Source organism: Trichomycterus rosablanca, chromosome 13, assembly GCF_030014385.1.
Source record: "Trichomycterus rosablanca isolate fTriRos1 chromosome 13, fTriRos1.hap1, whole genome shotgun sequence".
NCBI lineage: Eukaryota > Metazoa > Chordata > Actinopteri > Siluriformes > Trichomycteridae > Trichomycterus > Trichomycterus rosablanca.
In genome coordinates, this window is record NC_086000.1 from 20,332,037 (window position 1) to 20,355,372 (window position 23,336).

General features: G+C 38.5%; 1 protein-coding gene, 1 long non-coding RNA gene and 2 other non-coding genes across 4 annotated transcripts; all 4 read left to right on the plus strand.

The window, feature by feature from the left end:
• The first annotated feature begins 4,703 nt into the window (after positions 1 to 4,703).
• On the plus strand, positions 4,704 to 4,786 carry trnal-uaa (transfer RNA leucine (anticodon UAA)). Its single transcript has one exon. It is a non-coding gene; the product is annotated as a tRNA-Leu (tRNA).
• An 808-nt stretch (positions 4,787 to 5,594) lies between these two features.
• On the plus strand, positions 5,595 to 5,677 carry trnal-uaa (transfer RNA leucine (anticodon UAA)). The gene has a single exon. It is a non-coding gene; the product is annotated as a tRNA-Leu (tRNA).
• Positions 5,678 to 7,865: 2,188 nt separating this feature from the next.
• Positions 7,866 to 9,606, plus strand: LOC134325490 (uncharacterized). Its single transcript, XR_010014298.1, has 3 exons — positions 7,866 to 7,942; positions 9,229 to 9,329; positions 9,443 to 9,606. It is a non-coding gene; the product is annotated as an uncharacterized LOC134325490 (long non-coding RNA).
• Positions 9,607 to 15,791: 6,185 nt separating this feature from the next.
• Positions 15,792 to 17,376, plus strand: arf6b (ADP-ribosylation factor 6b). Its single transcript, XM_063006957.1, has 2 exons — positions 15,792 to 15,938; positions 16,156 to 17,376. The coding sequence occupies exon 2, from the start codon at positions 16,779 to 16,781 to the stop codon at positions 17,304 to 17,306; it is 528 nt and encodes a 175-aa protein (XP_062863027.1). The 5' UTR covers positions 15,792 to 15,938; positions 16,156 to 16,778; the 3' UTR covers positions 17,307 to 17,376.
• Positions 17,377 to 23,336: the final 5,960 nt, after the last annotated feature.

Below are 23,336 nucleotides of genomic sequence, written 5' to 3' on the forward strand. Positions count from 1 at the left end.
TAGATAGATAGATGGATGGATGGATGGATGGATGGATTCTTTATCAGAATCAGAATCACTTTATTTCGCCAGGTATGTTACACATACGAGGAATTTGCTTTGGTGATACACTCAATGATACACACAACAGTCCACATAGTAGTACAAACAATACACATAATAGTACAGACAATTACACATATATGACATGTAACATAGAACATATTTAACAGACCCGACAGCACACGGACTGTTAACCAGTATTTACCAACATATGCCCAAGAGAACAACTTTGGTTAAAAAGTGTTACAGCTCTGGGGAAAAAGCTGTTAGCGTGTCTTGATGTGTTTGTAATTTTGCCGGCACGCTTCAGCACTCTGCTGTTGTAAATGTCCTGAAGCGTTGGCAGACTACATCCAATGATCCTCTCCGCTGTCCTGATTATACGCTGGAGTTTGATGTGATGTTGAGGAACCAAACCAGATGGTGATGGACGATGTAAGGATGGACTCTATTATTGCTGTGTAGAACTGGATCAGCAGACTCTGGGGCAGGTTGAATTTCTTCAGCTGTCTCAGGAAGAACATTCTCTGCTGAGCCCTCCTGGCGATGGAGAGTGTGTTCTTTTCCCACTTTAGGTCCCTGGATAAGGTGGTGCCCAGGAACTTAAGTGACTCCACCACTAAGGCCATAGAGCCATTATTGATCCTTTGCAGGAAATTTCTTTGTTACAGCAGCTCACATCAGACAACAACAACTTCTTGTATACATACAACATTCACTTACTGTATAGAAACAAGCAATAATAATAAAAATGTACAGTATGGTACTATATAATAATAATAATAATACATTTTATTTATATAGCGCTTTTCAAGATACTCAAAGACGCTTTACATAAGACAAATAATCAAAACAAATACGTACATACACCATACAAATCATAGTACAAAATCAAAATAGTACATCAACATCAAGAATAATTAAGATAAAAACAAAGAGAGCAGCATAAGACAGTTCATTAAAAATTAGCTAAATTATGAGAGAGAACAACAAATATAGAACAATTTCTTAAAATTAGACAGAAACAGGACAGATTTACATGCAATCAGGAAACTGAAAACTTTACAAGTTTTAGGATCTAGGACTTCACATTTCTGTCGTGATCTAAGTATAAAAACTATTAAAAAGAATAGCAAAAATAAAAGCATTTATTTTGTGTTGTTACAAGTTAAATGCCACTCTGAATAGATGAGTTTTGAGAAGTGACTTGAATTTGGACAGGTCAGGACAATCTCGTAGGTGTTTGGGGAGAGCATTCCATAAAGATGGAGCAGCTATGGAAAAGGCCCTGTCACCCCAGGTCCGGTGCTTGGTCCTAGAGGGTATGGACAGTAGGTTAGCCTCAGAAGAGCGAAGGCTACGGGAGGGAATGTGCTGATGGAGCAGGTCGGTGAGGTAGGATGGGGCCTGATTATGGAGAGCTTTGTGAGTGAATAGAAGAATTTTGAATTGAATGCGTTGAGCAACGGGAAGCCAATGAAGTTTTTGTAGAACAGGTGTAATATGATCACGGGAGCGAGTATGAGTAAGGAGGCGAGCAGCTGAATTCTGGATATACTGAAGTTTTTTTAGGATTTTGTTAGATGTACCATAAAGGATGCTATTGCAATAATCAATTCTGGATGTAATAAAAGCATGAATCAAGGTTTCGGCGGCAGAAAAGGAGAGTGATGGACGTAGACGTGCTATGTTTTTTAGATGAAAGAAAGCAGTTTTGGTGATGTGATTTACATGGCGGTCAAAAGAGAGGTTGCTATCAAAAATTACACCAAGATTTCGGATGTTAGAAGACGGAGACAAAGTGTCATTATCAATGGTAATTTGAAAATTTTTTGTGGTTTTTGCCAGGGTTGTAGGACCTACGATGATCATATCTGATTTTTCACAGTTTAATTTGAGGAAATTAGCTTTCATCCACAATTTCATTTCAGTGATGCAATTTGTCAGAGTGGAGTGAAGTTCAGTATTAATGGATTTGGAGGAGATGTAAAGCTGAATATCATCAGCATAGCAGTGGAAATGTAAACCATGCCGACGTATGATGTCACCAAGGGGGAGCATATAAAGAATAAACAAAAGGGGACCTAACACTGAGCCTTGGGGAACGCCTTGGGACAGTGGAGCAATGGCAGAACTACAATTGTTGATATTAACAAACTGTTGTCTGTTTATGAGATATGACCTTAACCACAAAAGGGCAGTACCAGTGATGTTGACAGAGGATTCAAGGCGGGACAGAAGAATGGAGTGATTAATGGTGTCAAAAGCTGCAGTAAGATCAAGGAGGACGAGAATATTAATTTGTCCAGAGTCTGAGGAAAGAAGAAGGTCATTTGTGACTTTGAGGAGGGCTGACTCAGTGCTGTGCTGGGGGCGGAAACCAGACTGAAATGATTCAAATAGATTATTGGAATTTAGGTGATCTTTGAGCTGTGAGGCAACAACACGTTCCAGTATTTTCGACAGAAATGGAAGATTGGAAATGGGCCGAAAGTTACTCATAATGTTAGAGTCAAGTCCAGGTTTTTTAAGTATGGGAGTAACAGCAGCCAATTTGAGTGATTGAGGGACTGAGCCAGAACTAAGAGAGGAATTGATTATCTCTGTGATAAGTGATGAGATAACTGGAAAACAACCCTTAACAAGTTTTGATGGAGCAGGATCCAAAACACAAGTGGAGCTTCGCATCCCTGTTAAGATCTCAGATAGGTCCAAAAGAGACACAGGTGAGAACTGAGACAGAGGCTGACAGTTTGGGATGATGACAGCTGACACTTTTATGGTGTATGCATAGCATACAAAAATTAGTATTTATTGAGGTATAGGAACAGTTAGTAAACACAGGTGTAATGAATGAAAGGTTAAAGTTCAAATGGTTTGTGGCATATTTTAGGACTTGGAACATGGTACCAAAAACATTAGAGACCTATTTTTATTTATTCATTCAAACCTAACTGCACTTTTTGCTCATGAAACTGCATTAAGTTACTTTCATATTGAATTTTAATGGAAGAAATGGGTTTTAAGTCATACCACACACAATTATACAATTAAATTCCTTGCAGTCTGCTCTAACTTGAAAGAAATACACCTCTAAGTAGATATATGCAAGGAGATAAATGGACTAAATATGCTATAATATAGTTTATATATACATTTAGACAGCTACATGGAAGACATTTACACATCCTTAGTAACCAATCACTGCATGCTTGCCCAGAGATTTTGGGAACTTGGTCTTTCACCATCTGAATTTTTATAACATCATAAAAAAATTAAGAGAGCAGGGGATATTTTGGTGCTTAAAAGCCAAGAGTGGAAAAAACTGCTGAATGTCCATGACCACTGAGCCCACCAGCAGTACTGTGTGAGAAACCAACATTCTACCATGATGAACACAGCCACATAGGCTTGAGAGTTCTTTGGAAAATCATTGTCACTTAACGTAACCTTAAAAGAAATGCATCCTTAATTTTGAGCAAAAGCACCGGTGAGTACTCTGGGCCCAACGTCATCTGAGATCTGAGAAAAACAGTGGAAACGTGTTCTGTGGTCACATGACTCCACATTTCAGCTCCTTTTTTGGAAAAACTTGATGTTGGATTCTATGTGACAAAGATGAAAAGACAGTAACTACTATTAGTACTTACGAAAACATAACGATGTAGCACTTCTAAATGATATCATTTTAGAAGCTACTTTGTTTTAAAATGCTGCCACCTTACTACTGAGAAATAAAGCTTGTCATGCGGATAGTTTCAGCACTTCTAGCACTGTTGGGTAAGGGAGCTGATTTACTAGTTAAAGTAGAATATGTCTGTGTCATTCACAAAATAATTCCCTCCATTGATGAGTATGGTGGTGTTTATGCTAAAAGCTTTGTGAAATATCATTCATTTTGGAAGTTCAGTCTACAATCATCCCAAACCTGAGCCGAGTGGTTAAGGCGTTGGACTTAAGATCCAATGGACAAATGTCTGTGTGGATTCGAACCCCACTCCTGGTAGTTACTACTGCTTTTAGAATTGTGATGATTTAGGTAATGTGCAACTAAATGGCTTATGTACACAGATGGAAAAAAAAACAAAACCAGACTGTTGCCAACATGAAGTGCAAAAACCAGTGACACTTCAAGTGAATTAACAATTAAGATTTTACTTTTTATTGCATTTTTCAAAAGTGACCCAAATTTTCTGGAAATGGAGTTTGGAATATTGCTAATAAGACAACAATAGATGGCAGGGCTGAATTTATATTCTGTATACACAAACAAGTTACTTCTCTATAGAAATTTTTTTCCCTAAACGACTTTACTGTCCATGTCGTAGTAGCAATAAAATAAGTAATAATCACTTGACATTGTAGCTACTATTTTAGAAAACATAATGATGTAGCACTTCTAAAATCCCTTCTAAAAGTGCTACTACTGATTGATATAATTTTAATCCACTTTGAAGCTGCTTTGTTTTAAAACGCTGCCACCCTACTTATACCACTGTTGAGTAAAATAAAGCTAATTTACTTGTTGGGCAGGTCATTTACAAAATAATTTCCTCTATTGATGAGTATGGTGGTGTTTATGCCAAAGGCTTTGTGAAATTGAAGAAGCATGAAGAGCATAAAGTAATCTTGCTTAGTAGTACAATTGCATTAATTGTATAACCAGGATGGCCGAGTGGTTAAGGCGTTGGACTTAAGATCCAATGGACATGTGTCCGCGTGGGTTCGAACCCCACTCCTGGTAAACACACGATGGTTTTAGATTTGTAGTGATGTAGGTACTAGGCAACTAAATGTCTAAAAGCTCACATACATGCCAGAGAACGTAAATTCAAATCCCAGCTCAATGTCACAATTAAATATAGTAAATATTATTAACACACTGCATGTTCCTATCACATAAACACTGACTAGATGTTAGTGGTTTGGTTTATGGTAATCTAAAGTATGGAATAGATGAACAGCTTTTGTCCTGCACTTTTGATTGAAATAAACAAGTCTAATTTACTTTTAAGTCAGATAAATGATCATACGAGGGCATGTTGATGTTCTTGATCCTGTTAATGTGGTTACATGTATTGATCTAGAAGGCTTTATGGCAGCAGTGTCAGCTTCCTTTAACAATTCATTCAAGCGTTGAAAAAAATCAACTTTGGCATTGTATTAGATATTCGATCAATAGTTAGTTTGATAGAAAGATAGATAATAATATAAAGTTTAAGTTACGTATTTAGACCACATAAAATAGAAAAACTACTACTATTTTAAACAACATAACGATATAAAAACGCGAGTGGCATTATTTAAACCACCGAGAAGCTACTTTGTCTGATAACGCTGCCACCGTACTACTGAGAAATGAAGCTTGTTAAACGGATACGTTCACCACTTTTAGCACTCGAGCAAAATAGAGCTAATTTATTTTGGTAAGTTGAAAATAGAGGCAATTCATTTACAAAATAATTCATTTCATTGAGGAGTATGGTGTTGTTTACAACGCGTGAAGATACGCCAGTCATTTCAGAAATTTAGTAACTTGTTATTATCACGTGACCAGGATGGCCGAGTGGTTAAGGCGTTGGACTTAAGATCCAATGGACGAATGTCCACGTGGGTTCGAACCCCACTCCTGGTAATCACTCGACACTTTTGTTAGAATTCAAGTACTATGCAACTAAATGAATGTAACAGCGGGGGTTTTAGACTCTACTGCGGAAGTGGTAATGCATAAAATAATAACTACCTTATTAGGGTTTATCCAAGGACTTAAAAGACTGCGTCATATGTGGAAAAAACACATGTAGGGCTGTTTTACACCCCTTCTAAGTGCCAAGTAAGTACACCAAGCACACCTGAAATCGAGCCTATTTATCCTGTGGCCCCTACAGTTTACGTTTCTTCTGCATACCCAGTTCAAGCAACAGGGAAGGATTAAGAAACATAGTTGTAGCTATTATCTGCTGCCACTACCCAGCTAACAATTTTTGGTTCCCAGAACGTTCTGGGAACGTTAGTTTTTGGTTCCCAGAATGTTCTGGGAACGGATCATTTTGGTTGCCCTTTGGTTCCCCAGGAAAGTTTTCTTTACGGAAATAGAACGTTCCCATTTGGTTGTGCATTATAGTTCTGGGAACGTTCCCCTAACGTTCCCGTAACCTTAAAATTATTGAAACCTGCCCCCGAAACTCTGCGATACTATTTATTTCCCGTTTTCTTCTCCTTTACATCATCATAGATAAAATAGTAGATTTATGCTACAGATTAACTACAGATTGTGCAGTAGAAAGTATTTTATTAAGATAATTGCAGCAAGTAGTATAATAATAATAATCAGAATATTATAAATAAGACCAATTATAAAAGTGAACCAAAATGACAGCTATATGAATACTATATATAGAAAATAACATATAATTGCATATAAGAATAATAATTATAAAAGTGAACAATATATAAAATATATATATATAAAAACAATATAAATTACAGTTTGTTTGTTTGTTTATTAGGATTTTAACATCATGTTTTAAACTTAGGTTACATTCATGACAGGACAGGCAGTTAACTCATTACACAAGATTCATCAGTTCTCAAGGTTATATCAAACACAGTCATGAACAATTTAGTGTCTTCAATTCACCTCACTTGCATGTCTTTGGACTGTGGGAGGAAACCGGAGCACCCGGATGAAACCTACGCGGACATGGGGAGAACATGCAAACTCCACACAGAAAGGACCCAGACCGCCCCACCTGGGGATCGAACCCAGGACCTTCTTGCTGGATCTTGTGACCTTGGCTGATGATCTACGCCGGATGTTAGATGCTGCAGAGTAGTGTTCATAGTTTTCACTCATGTATGAGAGGTGAATAAGCAAATGTGGCTCAGTGATGGTAGTGGACACTTGAATATCTACAAAAGGGACAACCTTTGGGTTATAAAATTATATACGATCAGCCATAACATTAAAACTTGTATGTATACTCTTTTTCTATCAGCTCCACTAACCATATAGTTTACTAACCATTTACTGACTTTCCCTATGGGATTAATAAAGTTATCTATCTATAGGTGCACTTTGTAGCTCTACAGTTCCACTGTCGTCCATCAGTTCCTCTGCATACTTTGTTAGCCCTCTTTTACCTTATTCTTCAATGGTCAGGACTCCCAGGACCACCTCAGAGCAGGTATTATTTAGGTGGTGGATCATTCTCAGCACTGCAGTGACAGGTGGTGTGTTAGTGTGTGTTGTGCTGGTATGAGTGGATCAGACTCAGCAGCGCTGCTGGAGTTTTTAAATACCATGTCCACTTACTGTCCACTCTTAAATTATACACACCTGCTTTGTTGGTCCACCTTGTGGATGTAGTCAGAGATGGTATTTCGTCTGTTGCTTATTATTGTATTACTATTATTGTTCTTGTTCTTGTTGCTTATTGTAGCTTTTAGGTTAACGTTATCCACAGTATTCAGTGAGCTTCAGTTATTTAGCAGCTGTTGTCTAATGCTAGAAACTGTTAGCCTTTTAGCTAACGTTACCTGAAAAGTTTCAGTTCAGACTACCAGTTAACCTGAAACTCACTAGATAACATTACCTAACAGTTTAATTTCCAAATTGCTCTCTATCTTAATCCAAAACTCATTAATATACTTTCTGCTTATTTTTTGCTAAGTAAAAAGTTGTTAAGATTAAATGTTTATTTACCTCACACGAACGAACGAACGATTCCTATTTTTCAATGGCTCGCGTCGCACTGTTGCTATGGTGACGCTGTTTTGCCGGTGTTACGGAGAATTCAGTGCCCCCTGTTTCCCCTTTAACGCGCATGTGCAAAAATCATGACGTTTTTTTCAGTCGCTTCGTTGAGCGTCGGTTTATTTGGAATATGTGTTTATAGCGGTATGTTCTTTTCACATTTCATGTTGTATGTTAGGTAGTTTGTGATTAAATACATACTTTAAAGTATTGAATGAACTACTGTCAGAGGTTTTATTGCTCCACCGCAAGTCAGAGGTTTTCACACTGCTGTCTTCAGCCTTGCTGTCAATCAACTAGAATTAAGGTGTCAGATTGTTTTGTAAATAAATCCTAATACAGGACATGCTCTTATTCACACACTAGTTTAAGGTTATTCATCTCAGCTGCACTACCATTTACTTTCAAGAATAGTTTCATTCATGGTGATCTCTCGTTCATTTAAACTTCACAAACTGCATCCATGTGATTTTAAAATTAACAAACAGTATGTAGAACAAGTTTAACCTATAGACCAGTCCATTACACTAACAACACAGGGGGGAACACATTTACCTGGAGACCTGGAAAAAATGGTTCCCCACATGTATATCACTGTGTGTGTAATTATAAAACACTACAGTGATGCTGGTGATGTATTTATCTGTTGCTATTATGTAGAACAAGTTTAACCTATAGACCAGTCCATTATACTAACAACACAGGGGGGAACACATTTACCTGGAGACCTGGGGAATATGGTTCTCCACATGTATATTACTGTGTGATGATTCTTTTCTTTTTTTTAATGCAAACTACAGGCACACACATTTTAAGAACAAAATATCTGTATTAGAAATTAGTGTTAAACTAAATTATGCATATATTACAATTATGCAAATATATAATAAAGAAATCCACCTCAATGCAAATTAAAACTTAAATACTTGAAAAACTAACATATTTATAGCTTAATAAAAACATTTTTTTTTTAAACTAAATAAAATAAAATCTGACGTGCAAATTTATTTGGGGATGGTGCCCTGAGATTGACTAGCATCACATCCATAGTGCACTCCTGCCATACGTCCAGTTTCCCCAGGAACAGTTCTGGATCCTCCACGGCCATGACCAGGATAAAGCAGTTACTAAACAGAAATGAATGATTAATTTACTATCTACTTTTTAAATAAACTAAAAGAGCAACATAAAATAAAATACAGCAACAAGCAAACTTTTTAGAAATAACGTCCCAGTTAACCTTGGTCTAATCTTCAGTACATACCGGACAATGAAGATCTTCCTCTACTGGTGGGTTGCCAACACATGACTGGTGGTACCAAAGAAATAGTAATAATGCCTTAATTTTATTGGCTTTTTCATTGCACCATGCTATTATATATGTCCTTTACTTTCCCTCTGGGATTAATAAAGTGATCTATCTATTATAGCCTGTGATGGATGTGACAGATGGTACCACCAGTCATGTGTTGGCAACCCACCAGTAGAGGAAGACCTTCATTGTCCAGCATGTACTGAAGATTAGACCAAGGTTAACTGGGACGTTATTTCTAAAAAGTTTGCTTGTTGCTGTATTTTATTTTATGTTGCTCTTTTAGTTTATTTAAAAAGTAGATAGTAAATTAATCATTCATTTCTGTTTAGTAACTGCTTTATCCTGGTCATGGCCGTGGAGGATCCAGAACTGTTCCTGGGGAAACTGGACGTACGGCAGGAGTGCACTATGGATGTGATGCTAGTCAATCCCAGGGCACCATCCCAGATTTTATTTTATTTCGTTTAAAAATATATATATTTCTATTAAGCTATAAATATGTATTTAAGTTTTAATTTGCATTGAGGTGGATTTCTTTATTATATATTTGCATAATTGTAATATATGCATAATTTAGTTTAACACTAATTTCTAATACAGATATTTTGTTCTTAAAATGTGTGTGCCTGTAGTTTGCATTAAAAAAAAGAAAAGAATCATCACACAGTAATATACATGTGGGGAACCATATTCCCCAGGTCTCCAGGTAAATGTGTTCCCCCCTGTGTTGTTAGTATAATGGACTGGTCTATAGGTTAAACTTGTTCTACATAATAGCAACAGATAAATACATCACCAGCATCACTGTAGTGTTTTATAATTACACACACAGTGATATACATGTGGGGAACCATTTTTTCCAGGTCTCCAGGTAAATGTGTTCCCCCCTGTGTTGTTAGTGTAATGGACTGGTCTATAGGTTAAACTTGTTCTACATACTGTTTGTTAATTTTAAAATCACATGGATGCAGTTTGTGAAGTTTAAATGAACGAGAGATCACCATGAATGAAACTATTCTTGAAAGTAAATGGTAGTGCAGCTGAGATGAATAACCTTAAACTAGTGTGTGAATAAGAGCATGTCCTGTATTAGGATTTATTTACAAAACAATCTGACACCTTAATTCTAGTTGATTGACAGCAAGGCTGAAGACAGCAGTGTGAAAACCTCTGACTTGCGGTGGAGCAATAAAACCTCTGACAGTAGTTCATTCAATACTTTAAAGTATGTATTTAATCACAAACTACCTAACATACAACATGAAATGTGAAAAGAACATACCTCTGTAAACACATATTCCAAATAAACCGACGCTCAACGAAGCGACTGAAAAAAACGTCATGATTTTTGCACATGCGCGTTAAAGGGGAAACAGGGGGCACTGAATTCTCCGTAACACCGGTGTTCTGTCGATTTGTCCTACCCTATCGAAACTTCCTACCGTAGCGCAGATTTATAGATCTATCTGTCGATTTGTCCTACCCTATCGAAACTTCCTACCGTAGCGCAGATTTATAGATCTATCTGTCGATTTGTCCTACCCTATCGAAATGTATTCCTGTAGTAAATATTTAAGTTTTATCGATCTGTTCTTATTAAAATTATGTCTATCATATTATAAATTATAGGTATCTTATTATAACTAGTGGTAGCACATCTCGATAGGTATGTATCTTATTATAAACAATAGGTAGGACATCTCGATAGCTCTATATCTTATTATAAACAATAGGTAGGACATCTCGATAGGTATGTATCTTATTATAAACAATAGGTAGGACATCTCGATAGGTATGTATCTTATTATAAACAATAGGTAGGACATCTCGATAGGTATGTATCTTATTATAAACTATAGGTAGCACATCTCGATAGGTATGTATCTTATTATAAACAATAGGTAGGACATCTCGATAGGTATGTATCTTATTATAAACAATAGGTAGGACATCTCGATAGGTATGTATCTTATTATAAACAATAGGTAGGACATCTCGATAGCTCTATATCTTATTATAAACAATAGGTAGGACATCTCGATAGGTATGTATCTTATTATAAACTATAGGTAGCACATCTCGATAGGTATGTATCTTATTATAAACAATAGGTAGGACATCTCGATAGGTATGTATCTTATTATAAACAATAGGTAGGACATCTCGATAGGTATGTATCTTATTATAAACAATAGGTAGGACATCTCGATAGCTCTATATCTTATTATAAACAATAGGTAGGACATCTCGATAGGTATGTATCTTATTATAAACTATAGGTAGCACATCTCGATAGGTATGTATATTATTATAAACAATAGACAGCGCATCTCGATAGATCTATGTCTTATTATAAATAGTGTTAGCACATCTCGATGGGCTTATATTTTATTACAAATGATAGGTAGCACACTTGATTTATTGACCTGTCTCTCAGACATTTATCTTAATTTTTAATTTATTTATTAGGATTTTAACATCATGGTTACATTCATGACAGGGCAGGTAGTTACTCATTACACAAGATTTATTAGTTCACACATTTAATATCAAACACAGTCAGAGACAGTTTTGTATCTTCAATTTACCTCACTTGCATGTCTTTGGACTGTGGGAGAAAACTAGAGCACCCGGAAAAAAAACCCCACATACACATGGGGAGAACATGCAAACTTCTCACAGAAAGAATCCACCTGTAAATGGAGCCCAGGACCTTCTTGCTGTGAATCAACAAAGCTACCCACTGAGCCACTATACAGCCCATACATCTCAAATAATTGTGTAATTTTTAAACTAGTTTATTAACAACAACACATCCTGAGTCTCTGGTGGATGTGTCTACATTTTTTACATATGTATTTTGGGTGTGATTTGTTATATTCTGCACATTAAAATGTACCCATCTACTGTCACACTGCACCTGAGTAAAACAGGTAACAATGCTGTACAAATCAGTAAATAATGTTCACAATAACTTTTTAATAATAAAGGTAAAATTAGATAAAATATATCTGTATATCTGTATAATATAGCTGCTCTAAATATCTATCATTTCAATCATGCTCTTGTCAGCTCTGTCTTGCAGCATGGAGCAACTTATGCAGTAATCCTCTGCATTGTCTTAAATCACCACTCAGCCCTGCTGTCATGAAGTTCACTTGGCTTTATAATTCCTATTAATTAATGGAGACAGTGGCAAAATCTGGTTTAGCAAAATTCTAACTAGTTTAAAATATTCAATAACAATATTACCTCCAGCTATTTATACATGCATATGAACTTGAGTTCATCCTGAAAAACTTATCATGTATAAGCACTCTGTAGTTCTAAAATTACTGACTGTAGTTCATCTGTTTCTCTACATACTTTTTAACCTGCTTTCACCCTGTTCTTCAGTGGTCAGACCCCCTACAGGACCACTACAGAGCAGGTATTATTTAGGTGGTGGATCATTCTCAGCACTGCAGTGACACTGACATGGTGTTAGTGTGTGTTGTGCTGGTATGAATGGATCAGACACAGCAGTGCTGAGTTTTTAAACACCTCACTGCTGGACTGAGATTGGTCCACCAACCAAAAATATCCAGCCTACAGCACCCTGTGGGCAGTGTCCTGTGACCACTGATGAAGGTCTAGAAGATGACCGACTCAAACAGCAGCAATAGATGAGCGATCGTCTCTGACTTTACATCTACAAGGTGGACCAACTAGGTAGGAGTGTCTAATAGAGTGGACAGTGAGTGGACACTGTATTTTAAAACTCCAGCAGCACTGCTGTTTCTGATCCACTCACACCACCACCATGTCAGTGTCACTGCAGTGCTGAGAATGATCCACCACCTAAATAATACCTGCTCTGTGGGGGTTCTGACCATTGACGAACAGCATGAAGGGAGCTAACAAAGCATGCAGAGAAACAGATGGACTACAGTCAGTAATTGTAGAACTACAAGCGAGTTCTTTTGGCTATGTAGTGTGTATATGTAGTGTTGGCTATGTAGTGAGTATTATATGTATATACAGTATGTATATATATATATATATATATATATATATGTGTATGTGTGTATGATGTATGTATGATGTATGTACATTTTGATTTTGTAGTAAATAATATTCTAACCCGAAGAACATCTTAATCTCAAATAATTAGAACTAAACTGACAGGGGAGCAGCAAAAAATAGTTGTACATATACAAATAACTGAGTACATAAAAAACGTAATAAATGCTCAACATATTCATTCAGTAATTCACTTTAAACTCAACTTTAACTTCAAACAACCGTTACTGTACATATTGAACTGCTAATAAAGCACAAAACTGAAAAATAACCTAATACATTTTGTGTTGTCATAATGTTAAGGTCGCAGATGGTTATTTAAAAATGATTGGCTTTTCTAGATGTATGAAAAACGCATCTAAAATTACCAAAGGCATGTATAAACGTGGTTAAATACAACGTTAACACAGCATTATTAAGATACACAGTTATTTAACTGTAATCAATCAAGTACAGCTCATTTAAGCACTTTGAATATTTTTATATAGCTTTTTTTTTTTAAAGTCACATAATAACAGCATTACATATACATACACTTAAACTTTAAACTTTTTAAAGAATTAAAACGAAACCATACGTTACTAACCGCTAGAACAAATAAATTAGGCAAAGGTAGCACAGAATTATAGGCGTTCCCCGCAACGAGTCAAAACCGATGTGCGCATGCTCAGTAGGACAAATCGATGGGTAGGATAAATCGACAGAACACCGGATCTGGCTACATTCATTCCTGTGCCGATAGAAAAGTGGGAACTGGGCCAGATGATTGTGCTAGCTGGGAATGGAGAGTTCTGATTGCTATATATATATAGAGAGCTAATTTCTCTCACTGGATCATGAGAAAACCTTCCGGGAACGTTACTGGAACGTTACTTTAAACACATAAGAAAGAAAACCTTAAGGCAACTTTTAGATAACGTTCTCTGTTAGTTTTCATAAAACCATGAGAGAACGTTAGGTTTCATAGTTCCCGGAACGTTCCGGGAACAGCGCTGATTTTTTTTAACGAAAATAGAACGTTACCATAACGTTATGGGATGGTTCCCTAAAAATAACCATAGGGGAACCAAAATCTAACGTTACGGGAACGTTCTGTGTTAGCTGGGTAGATGCTCCTGTTGTCTCTATATTCTAAGGTAAAAACCAGAGTCAAATGTTTTTAAAGAAGATTATCGTTAGTATGTTTTAATATTATTATTTATCTGTAATTTTAGTTTTCAGACTTTTTATAAATTTGTACATATTCTAGTTTTTAGTTTAAGTGCCTCATTATTAGGAGTTTAAGTTCAAGTGATTATTACTTATTTTATTGCTACTACATTGACAGTAGGAGTTTAAGTTTATTTCAGCTATTTACAAGTACAAATTGAATAAAGCCTTTTGATTTGAATCAAAACATAAATATCATCTGCGTTTGTACCAACACTGATAATCATTTAGCACTCATTGTCATGTTCATGGTTTCCCCGTCCTGAACTGTCCTGTTAATGACCCAACCGTGTTCAACCTGATGGACACTAGATGTCGCTGTACACAAGGTTTTATCTCAAATGTCTTCCTATATACAGTAGTACGCCAAGTAGAAACTGGAATCTTCTATTTCAACCAAAGCATGCAGAGCATAAGTAGGCCTATTTTATAATCCCTAAACATTCAAAAAGAGCCTAAAAATTAATGATGGATTTAATCCCAATCACAGTGAAACACTGCACTTTAAAGTGCTACAAACCCAGCAGTTGCACTCCGAAGAATGCCTTCAGTCAGATGGTACTGAAGCTTATTAATCCGTTAACCGCCCTGCTGATACGGTGGCCAATTAGTATCTGCTGCAGGCACTGCCACTTATGCCCGCCATATGGCGCCCAGCTGACCGGTGGCGACACCGAGTTTCGAACCAAGGAGTTCAGAAACTCGGTACCAAGGAGTTCAGAAACTCGGTGCTGGTGTGCTAGCGGAATATCCCGCTGCGCCACCTGGGCGCCCTGAGAGATGCACTTTCTATTATTTTCTGCCAAATTTAAAAGATGTGGCACCCAAGGAAAAACTGCCTCTTCCTTAAGTACATTTACATTTCCAGCATTTAGCAGACACCTTTATCCAAAGCGATTTACAGCACATTGTCTAGCAGTTGTGCATTAAGAGCCTTGCTCAAGGGCAACCTGGCAGTGGTGAGGCTTGAACCAACAGCCATTCAACTACTAGTCTGGTACCTTAACCGCTAGGCTACAACTGGACAAACAATAACATGTACACTTTAAGCTGGAAGGGCAGTGGTAGCTCAACAATAAAGGTATCAGCAATTGATCACAAGCCCAACAACCACCAAGTTGCCATTGTTGGGCCCCTGAGCAAGGTCCTTAACCCTCAATGGCTTGCATTGTATTCAGTTACAATTGTAATTACTAGGTTCTTCTTACCCTGAATACTTCCCTACACAGTCACCACAAATTTGACCAAAACTGGTATTGTTGTTTTTCAATTATTGTTGTTAATATTATTTATATTATTGTTGTTATTTTTATTTTCCTAATGCTTTGACAATACAGTAATACACAAAGTTATACAAATACTGACTTTTAAAGCTTAAATCGGGCTCGAATTATTTTTTTTCTGAAGTGAATAGTACAGCGCCCAGGCAGGAAGTAGCGGCTGAGTTTGGTCCACACCTTTTCCGGTTTTTCATTCGGTGCTAGAGAGGCGGCTGCTTGCTGCTGCTGAGGGAACCGAGGGGCAGAGGAGGTGTAGAATGGTGGACATGTGCAGGTAAATTACTCACCTTTATTCTTATTAAATACGGTTCTAAGATAGCGCTGTAATGTTTTAAATCTTTCCTTTTGACTTTCCTCTTGAGTTTTGGTGTTTTTATCGAGCCCGGACTGTTCGGTTAGCTTAGCCGTTAGCGGGCTAACTCGGCTAACTGTGCTAAGTGTTGCTGTGGCTGTGGGGCTGTGTGACTGATTTCTCCTCTTGTGTCTCACAGCGGGACGGCGGGAGTAGCTCATACACAGGACGGCTTATATCCACGCACATCCACTTAAGCGCCCCTGATGACACCGATCTCAGCCGAAAAAAGAAAGCAGAAATTCCGTGTGAATGCTTTTGTAAAGACGCGCTAGGAGGAAGTAAAACGTGAAGGCTGCTGGAGGCCGCAGCCGGGTTGTGAACTGACTGTAGCTGGTGACAGCACTTCAGTGAGCAAAACCTTAAGCTACATGCCGAGCTGGTTTAAAGGTCTTACCGTGATCGTGAGGATTACTGACCGTATCAGCAACTGTATTCGTACAATTCCTTCAGAAATTTCCCAATTTGGAATCTACAGTTCTTAAACTTTAATCCATTAACCTTGAAGACATTGTTTTATAAACGTATTTGCTGCTGCTACCAGTATTATGATCCCAGTGGCACATTTGCACCCATTTATCCAGTGATACCATTCTTCCCGCACAGTTCCAACTGTTCCATTCAGATTGGTTTTCAGTCCATACCAATTCACCTACTAATCTTACTGCAAAGTATTTGTTCCTACTCCAAGAGTCGTCTCACACATTGCATGTTGAGCATATTTTCTCCGAGGCTGAAGGAAATTTATGAACTATATAAACCATGGGGAAGATGCTATCAAAGATTTTTGGTAACAAGGAAATGAGAATATTAATGCTGGGCCTGGATGCCGCCGGTAAGACCACCATCCTTTACAAACTAAAACTGGGCCAGTCGGTCACCACCATTCCCACGGTGGGCTTCAACGTGGAAACGGTCACTTACAAGAACGTCAAGTTCAACGTATGGGACGTAGGCGGTCAGGACAAGATCCGCCCACTGTGGCGCCACTACTACACAGGCACGCAAGGCTTGATCTTCGTGGTGGATTGCGCAGACAGGGATCGCATCGACGAGGCCCGACAGGAGCTGCACCGCATCATAAACGACCGAGAGATGCGAGACGCCATCATCCTGATCTTCGCCAACAAGCAGGACCTGCCCGATGCCATGAAGCCGCATGAGATTCAGGAAAAGTTGGGACTCACGCGCATAAGAGACCGCAACTGGTACGTGCAGCCGTCGTGCGCCACCACCGGCGACGGACTGTACGAGGGTTTAACGTGGCTGACTTCCAATTATAAATCTTAATGACCGCTCAGTTTGGTCTGGACTGATTTAGTTAGAAAGGAAAAAAATAAACCCAGTGGCATAAAATTAACAGTGTCTCTCTGATCAGTATCCATAAAACATTGAATTATATTTTCATTTATTTTTGATTGTTAAAAATGACCTGTTATGATTAATAATAATTTATCGCTTTAATAGACATTGGGGTTGGCTTGCTTTTTTAGTTTTCTATTTTTTGTGGCCTGTGGGTCACCTCACTCAATTGCTTGAGATAGCAGAGAATTTTAATTTCATTTAAATGCAGATTCTATATTTTTTTCGCTAATGACGTAGGATTTTTTTTGTACCTCTAATTTCTTTTATTTTTGGGTTAAATCTTGTTCTGCTCTACTGGACCCTTGTTTGTCTGTTGTCTGTGTTTTTGAAATTTGTCTTAAAAAGAGGGTTTATCCCCCTCATTTTGTTGATATAAGGTAATATGATGAGTTATATAGAGATGTTTCAGAACTGACTCAGAATGTGTGGTGAAGGACCGTAAATTGGGGGGAAAATTATAGCTAAACAGTTAAACTATACAAGTGTCATGATGTCACTGGCATCACAAGCTAGTTCAACTGTTCATGAGCCCGTGAAATATTATATGCAAGTCTTTGACATTTACTCTGATGGAGCACATGACTCTCATACATTTCATACACTGCTAACAGATTGACATGTCATGCTTCAGACAGCTTAGAACTGAATTAATAATTGTTTTAATAACATCCAGCTCAAACCATGAGTCAAAGAAAGCAAATGAAAGATTTTTTTTTTTAATCAAATAATGAAGCCTTTTTGTACCACTTGTGTTAATCTCAGTCTACAAGACTGTCTCTTTCAGTTGTATGTCTCCAGAATGTGCGTTGTTACATTCTTGCATTGTCGGTGTAATGCTTGCATCAGAGTGGACTGAACTTGCCGTCTTAATGGAAAGAAATGTTTCATATGACTCATCTTTCATTGCTTTGCTCATTTCGCGAAACCTGTACAGAAACTAATTGTAACTGAAACATTTAATTAAAATTAGACATTTGAAAGATTTTACTTTAGTCTTGTTTCGATTCGTTTGTAGGAGCTTCTAGACAGCGTAAAAGTCATTTCTTACTTTTGAGGGGATTTCACAACCGTTAACTAGACCAGAATGATTACGGGGGGAAGCGTTCCATTTATGTGAAACCATGATGCTATCTCTGCATTTGAATGAGCTCAGGCCTGATGATAGGCCTTGCTTTGACTACTTCTGTATCTATTGTAAATGAGGTGGTTTTTGTCACCAGTATGTATTTGCATAGCTTTTTATGGCCTGGGAAACTGTTAAGCACATTGGAATTTAGAAAGAGTAGGAATGTTAAAAATGCAACACGAGTTTAATATTTGACCACCGTTTGCCAGCTCTGTGCTCACAGACTTTCAGGAGTACACGTATGGACTTAAGATAAGTTACTGCAAAGGTTTTAACCAGGAACACTGTTAATTACTGGAGTAAAAATATAAAAGAAATAGCACATTTGTTCAATATCTGCAAAAAGCCTGCCCTATATATTCAACAGTAATTATATTTAGGGCAACATGTGGCGCATCAGGTAGTGTATGCCACAACCACATGGTCCTGGGGATTTGGGTGTGTTTAAACCTTACCTCTGGTCACTGTCTGTCTGTGTGCTTTTTGTTATTTAAATTTTTCACCTTCTAAATCCATATATAATTAAGTAGTTTATTGGTGTCCTGTCCAAAATGTATTAATGCCTTATTCAAGTGTGTCCATTAGGGATGTCCCGATCCGATCTCAAAGATCGGAATCGGGGCCGATCAAGGCATTTTTTAACTGATCGGTATCGGCTTTACTAAGGCCGATCCTAAACCGATCCTTCATTTTACGTCAGCATGTCCGCTGTGTGGAAATACTTTAAATTGGAAAGTGAAACAAGTCCAACATCGAAGTGTAATGTCTGCAATGTGAGCGTTTCACGAGGCGGTAGGAGCAGAGCTGCGTTCATTACTGTAGAATTTTACTATATATATGGTGTGTGAGTCAAGGATCACTCCGGTTTACAAAACAACGTAGTGATGCACTCGCTTAATAAAGAAATAAATACACGGTATATTCACAAATTGTCGGGAGCAGAACACTTTATTAACTTCTTCTGTTACGGTACCGAATAGCGGACAGCTAGAGTCATCGCGTTAGCCAAGCACGCTATTCCATGCACTATCGAAGCCCCAAAGGGTCAAAACACACTCACTTTGCGTAGAAACATCCATCAAACTATTGTCACAATACAACCACAGAAAAGTTTGTTACAGTTACAACACGCATACAAGTACGGTGGCTCATAAGAAACAAACCAGATATCATTTAACCAAACGATCTACAATTACTACCAATCTGATACGGCTTCTAAAAAAATTTAAGATCGGGAACAAAAAAACGTGATCGGGACATCCCTAGTGTCCATACATGCTCCACATTCACCACAGCCCTGATCAGTAAAAAGTTAAAAATTAATGAATGAACAACTATGTCTAAACGAAAAGCAGTAATTAGCTTTTTCCACCTGGTCGAATATATTACACCGTTCAAAGCACCAGTTAGCTTGTCAATACTGTAACACCTGGGACAATCATGTCTGTAGGTAGACACACAACCAGCCGATAGCACTGCTGAGGATTTGAACCCGGCATCTCAGTGGTAGTGGGTTAGCACAATATATGGACAAAAGTATTGGGACACCTACAGAAGCTTTAATGACATCCTATTCTAAATCAACAGGCATTATTATGAAGTTGGTGCTTCCTTTCCAGCTATAACAGCTTCCACTCTTCTGGGAAGGCTTTCTACCAGATTTTGGAGTGTGTCTGTGGGAATTTTTGCCCAGTCGACCAGAACTGCATTTTTGAGGTTGGATGGACACTGATGTTGGATGAGAGGGCCTGGCTCACAGTCTCTATTCTAGTTCATCCCAAATGTGTTCAGTCAAATTTACTCGAAATTACCCAACCATGCCTTTATGTACTTTGCTTTGTGCACTTGGGTACAATCATGCTGGAACAGATAAGGGCCTTCCCCAAACTGCTCACACAAAGTTGGAAGCATGCAATTGTCCAAAATGTATTGGTATGCTAAAGCATTAAGATTTCCCCTCACCGGAACTAAGGGACCTAGGCCAATCCCTGAAAAACCACCCCATAGTTATCCCTCCTCCATCAAACTTTACAGTTGGCACAATGCAGTCAGGCAGGTAATGTTATCCTGGCATTCACCAAACCAAGACTCATTCAGCAGACTGCCAAATAGAGAACTGTGATTTGTTACTCCACAGAATACATTTCCACTGCTTTAGAGTCCAGTAGTGGCGTGCTTTACACCTCTCCATCCAACACTTGTGCTTGGTGATGCAAGGCTTTCATACCAGCTGCACAGCCATGGAAACCCATGTCATAAAGCTCCAGGCACACAGTGGAGGTTTGGAACCTGGTTTGCCATTTTGCATTTGTGAATTTCATAACTGGCTCAAATTTACAAGAGCAAAAATGAATCGACCATACTTCCTGTGCTACACTGCACGTTAAAATGCTAACTCCGGGTCAGATATTAAATCTGTGGATATGTGATGTACGGCAGTCTTGGATTTCTTCACTTTGGGTATAGAAGTTGGACATTCACTACCTCTGCTGTTGTACATTATGTGTCATGTTTTGGCCTAGCTCAAAGTTCCCGCACTGTAGTTCCAGCTCTGTAATCCTTAAACACAGGATGCGTCGCTCTTAGTCCCTGATGGCCGCACAGCTGCTAAACTGCTTCACACAGAGAAAACTGATGGGAAGCTGCTCGTGCGCGGAACAAATGTTTATACTGCTGCTGACACAGCTGTTAATACCAAGTGTTCTACTGACTTCTTGCACCTTCTGCCTTCAATTGCTGTTTCCTTAATTAAAGCATCAAGCTTGACTGACTTTCTAACAATAGTATACTTGATGACTTCATGCCATTCTAGCGTAGTAGTTTTTACTGCTTATCTTACGACTTGCCAAATTGTAGTCTGCAACATCACCAAAGGCAAAATGCTTGTGACTTGTAACAATTGCATCACTGTGTTGCTCTACTTCTATTCAATGTAAAAATCACCTGTTTCAGGGTTTCACTTTCCATGGTAGGTAGCAGAGGATCAGCTAGACTACCCTGTAATAGTTACTGCTGGTACTTAGGGCTACCCGAGCTTCATTTACAAATATATAGTAGGTAATGAAATAGTAAGGTTAGTATGGGATTACCTTAATCTAGCCATTGGAGGGGACACATATCAATGTTGCCTTAGTGACAGTCCCAAGCCAGTATATATAGGAGTGTTGCATCAGTGTTTTACACACTTTGGTTACGTTCATAACAGTACAGGTAGTTACTGGATACACAAGATTCATCAGTTCAAGTTTAATGTCAAACGCAGTCATGGACAATTTTCTATCTCTAATTCACCTCACCTGCACATCTTTGGACTGTCAGAGGAAACCAGAGCTCCAAGAGGAAACCCACGCAGACACGGGGAAAACATGCAAACTCCACACAGAAAGGACCCCTAGCGCTCCAGCTGGGAATTAAACCCAGGACCCTCTAGCTGTGAGGCGACAGTGCTACCCACCGGGAGGGCGGCACGGTGGCTAAGTGGGTAGCACTGTCGCCTCACAGCAAGAAGGTCCTGGGTTCGATTCCCAGCTGGGGCGGTCCGGGTCCTTTCTGTGTGGAGTTTGCATGTTTTCCCCGTGTCCGCGTGGGTTTCCTCCGGGGGCTCCGGTTTCCTCCCGCAGTCCAAAGACATGCAAGTGAGGTGAATTGGAGATACAAAATTGTCCATGACTGTGTTCGATATAACCTTGTGAACTGATGAACCTTGTGTAACGAGTAACTACCGTTCCTGTCATGAATGTAACCAAAGTGTAAAACATGACCTTAAAATCCTAATAAACAAACAAACATACCCACCGGGAAACTGTGCCCCCCAATCAAATACATGGGCGAATGATTCATTGTGGTGACCCATAGCGGAAGCAGTTGAAGGGAATCATTCATGCAAAGATTTGGATAACTCTGGTGATTGTTTATTTGTTTATTAGGATTTTAACGAAACGGTAATTATTCGCTACACAAGATTCGTCAGTTCACAAGTTTAATGTCAAACACAGTCATGGACTATTAGTATCTCCAGTTCCAATAGTATCACCAATTCACCTCACTTGCATGTCTTTGGACTGTGGGAGGAAACCGGCGCACCCAGAGGAAACCCACACAGACACGGGGAGAACATGCAAACTCCACACAGAAAGGACCCGGACCGCCTGGGGATCAAACCCAGGACCTTCTTGCTGTGAGGCGACAGTGCTACCCACTGAGCCACCGTGCCGCCCCAACTCTGGTAAAATTGTGTGTTTAGTTGATTTTTTAAGATTGAGATTGAATAACTGAGCAGTCAGATTGATTATGTCTATAATGGTCTGTTGCTAAAATATATCTTACCATATTGGTTCTGTATTAGCTCCCCCCCAAAACACTGGAAAAACCTAAGGTAATCGTTGTAGTAAAGGTCCAAAAAGTCTATCATTCAGACCCAAAACGGGAGGCTGACTGGATAACACCGACTGGCTCTGATAAGCAGAAAAGATATGATAAAAGTCTACCGTACTCAGTGCTGGAAATGAGGGGGAAGTACTCCCCATACTTACTTGTTGGTGTGTGTATCATCCAGTATCAGCAAATTTTTTAGTATTACATTTCTACATTACATACATAACGATGGAAACAGGTAAGTGTCACGTAGTGCCCTCTAAATAATGCAGTTCACCTGACGAGAACTGGCAGAAATGAAAAGTGCCGGCTCTGATGGTACTACTATTACCAGCTGTTTTTAACTTCCAGTGGTTCCATGAAACTAGTATTTCAAAACTATTTTACAGGTAGTCTAAACAAGTGCAGGCTGTGAATTGAAATGTTTTTCAATTTGGCCCATCAGCACTAGCATT

Excerpts from the sequence above, each read along its gene's own strand:
- arf6b (XM_063006957.1), top strand. The coding sequence starts at position 16,779 with ATGGGGAAGATGCTATCAAAGATTTTTGGTAACAAGGAAATGAGAATA.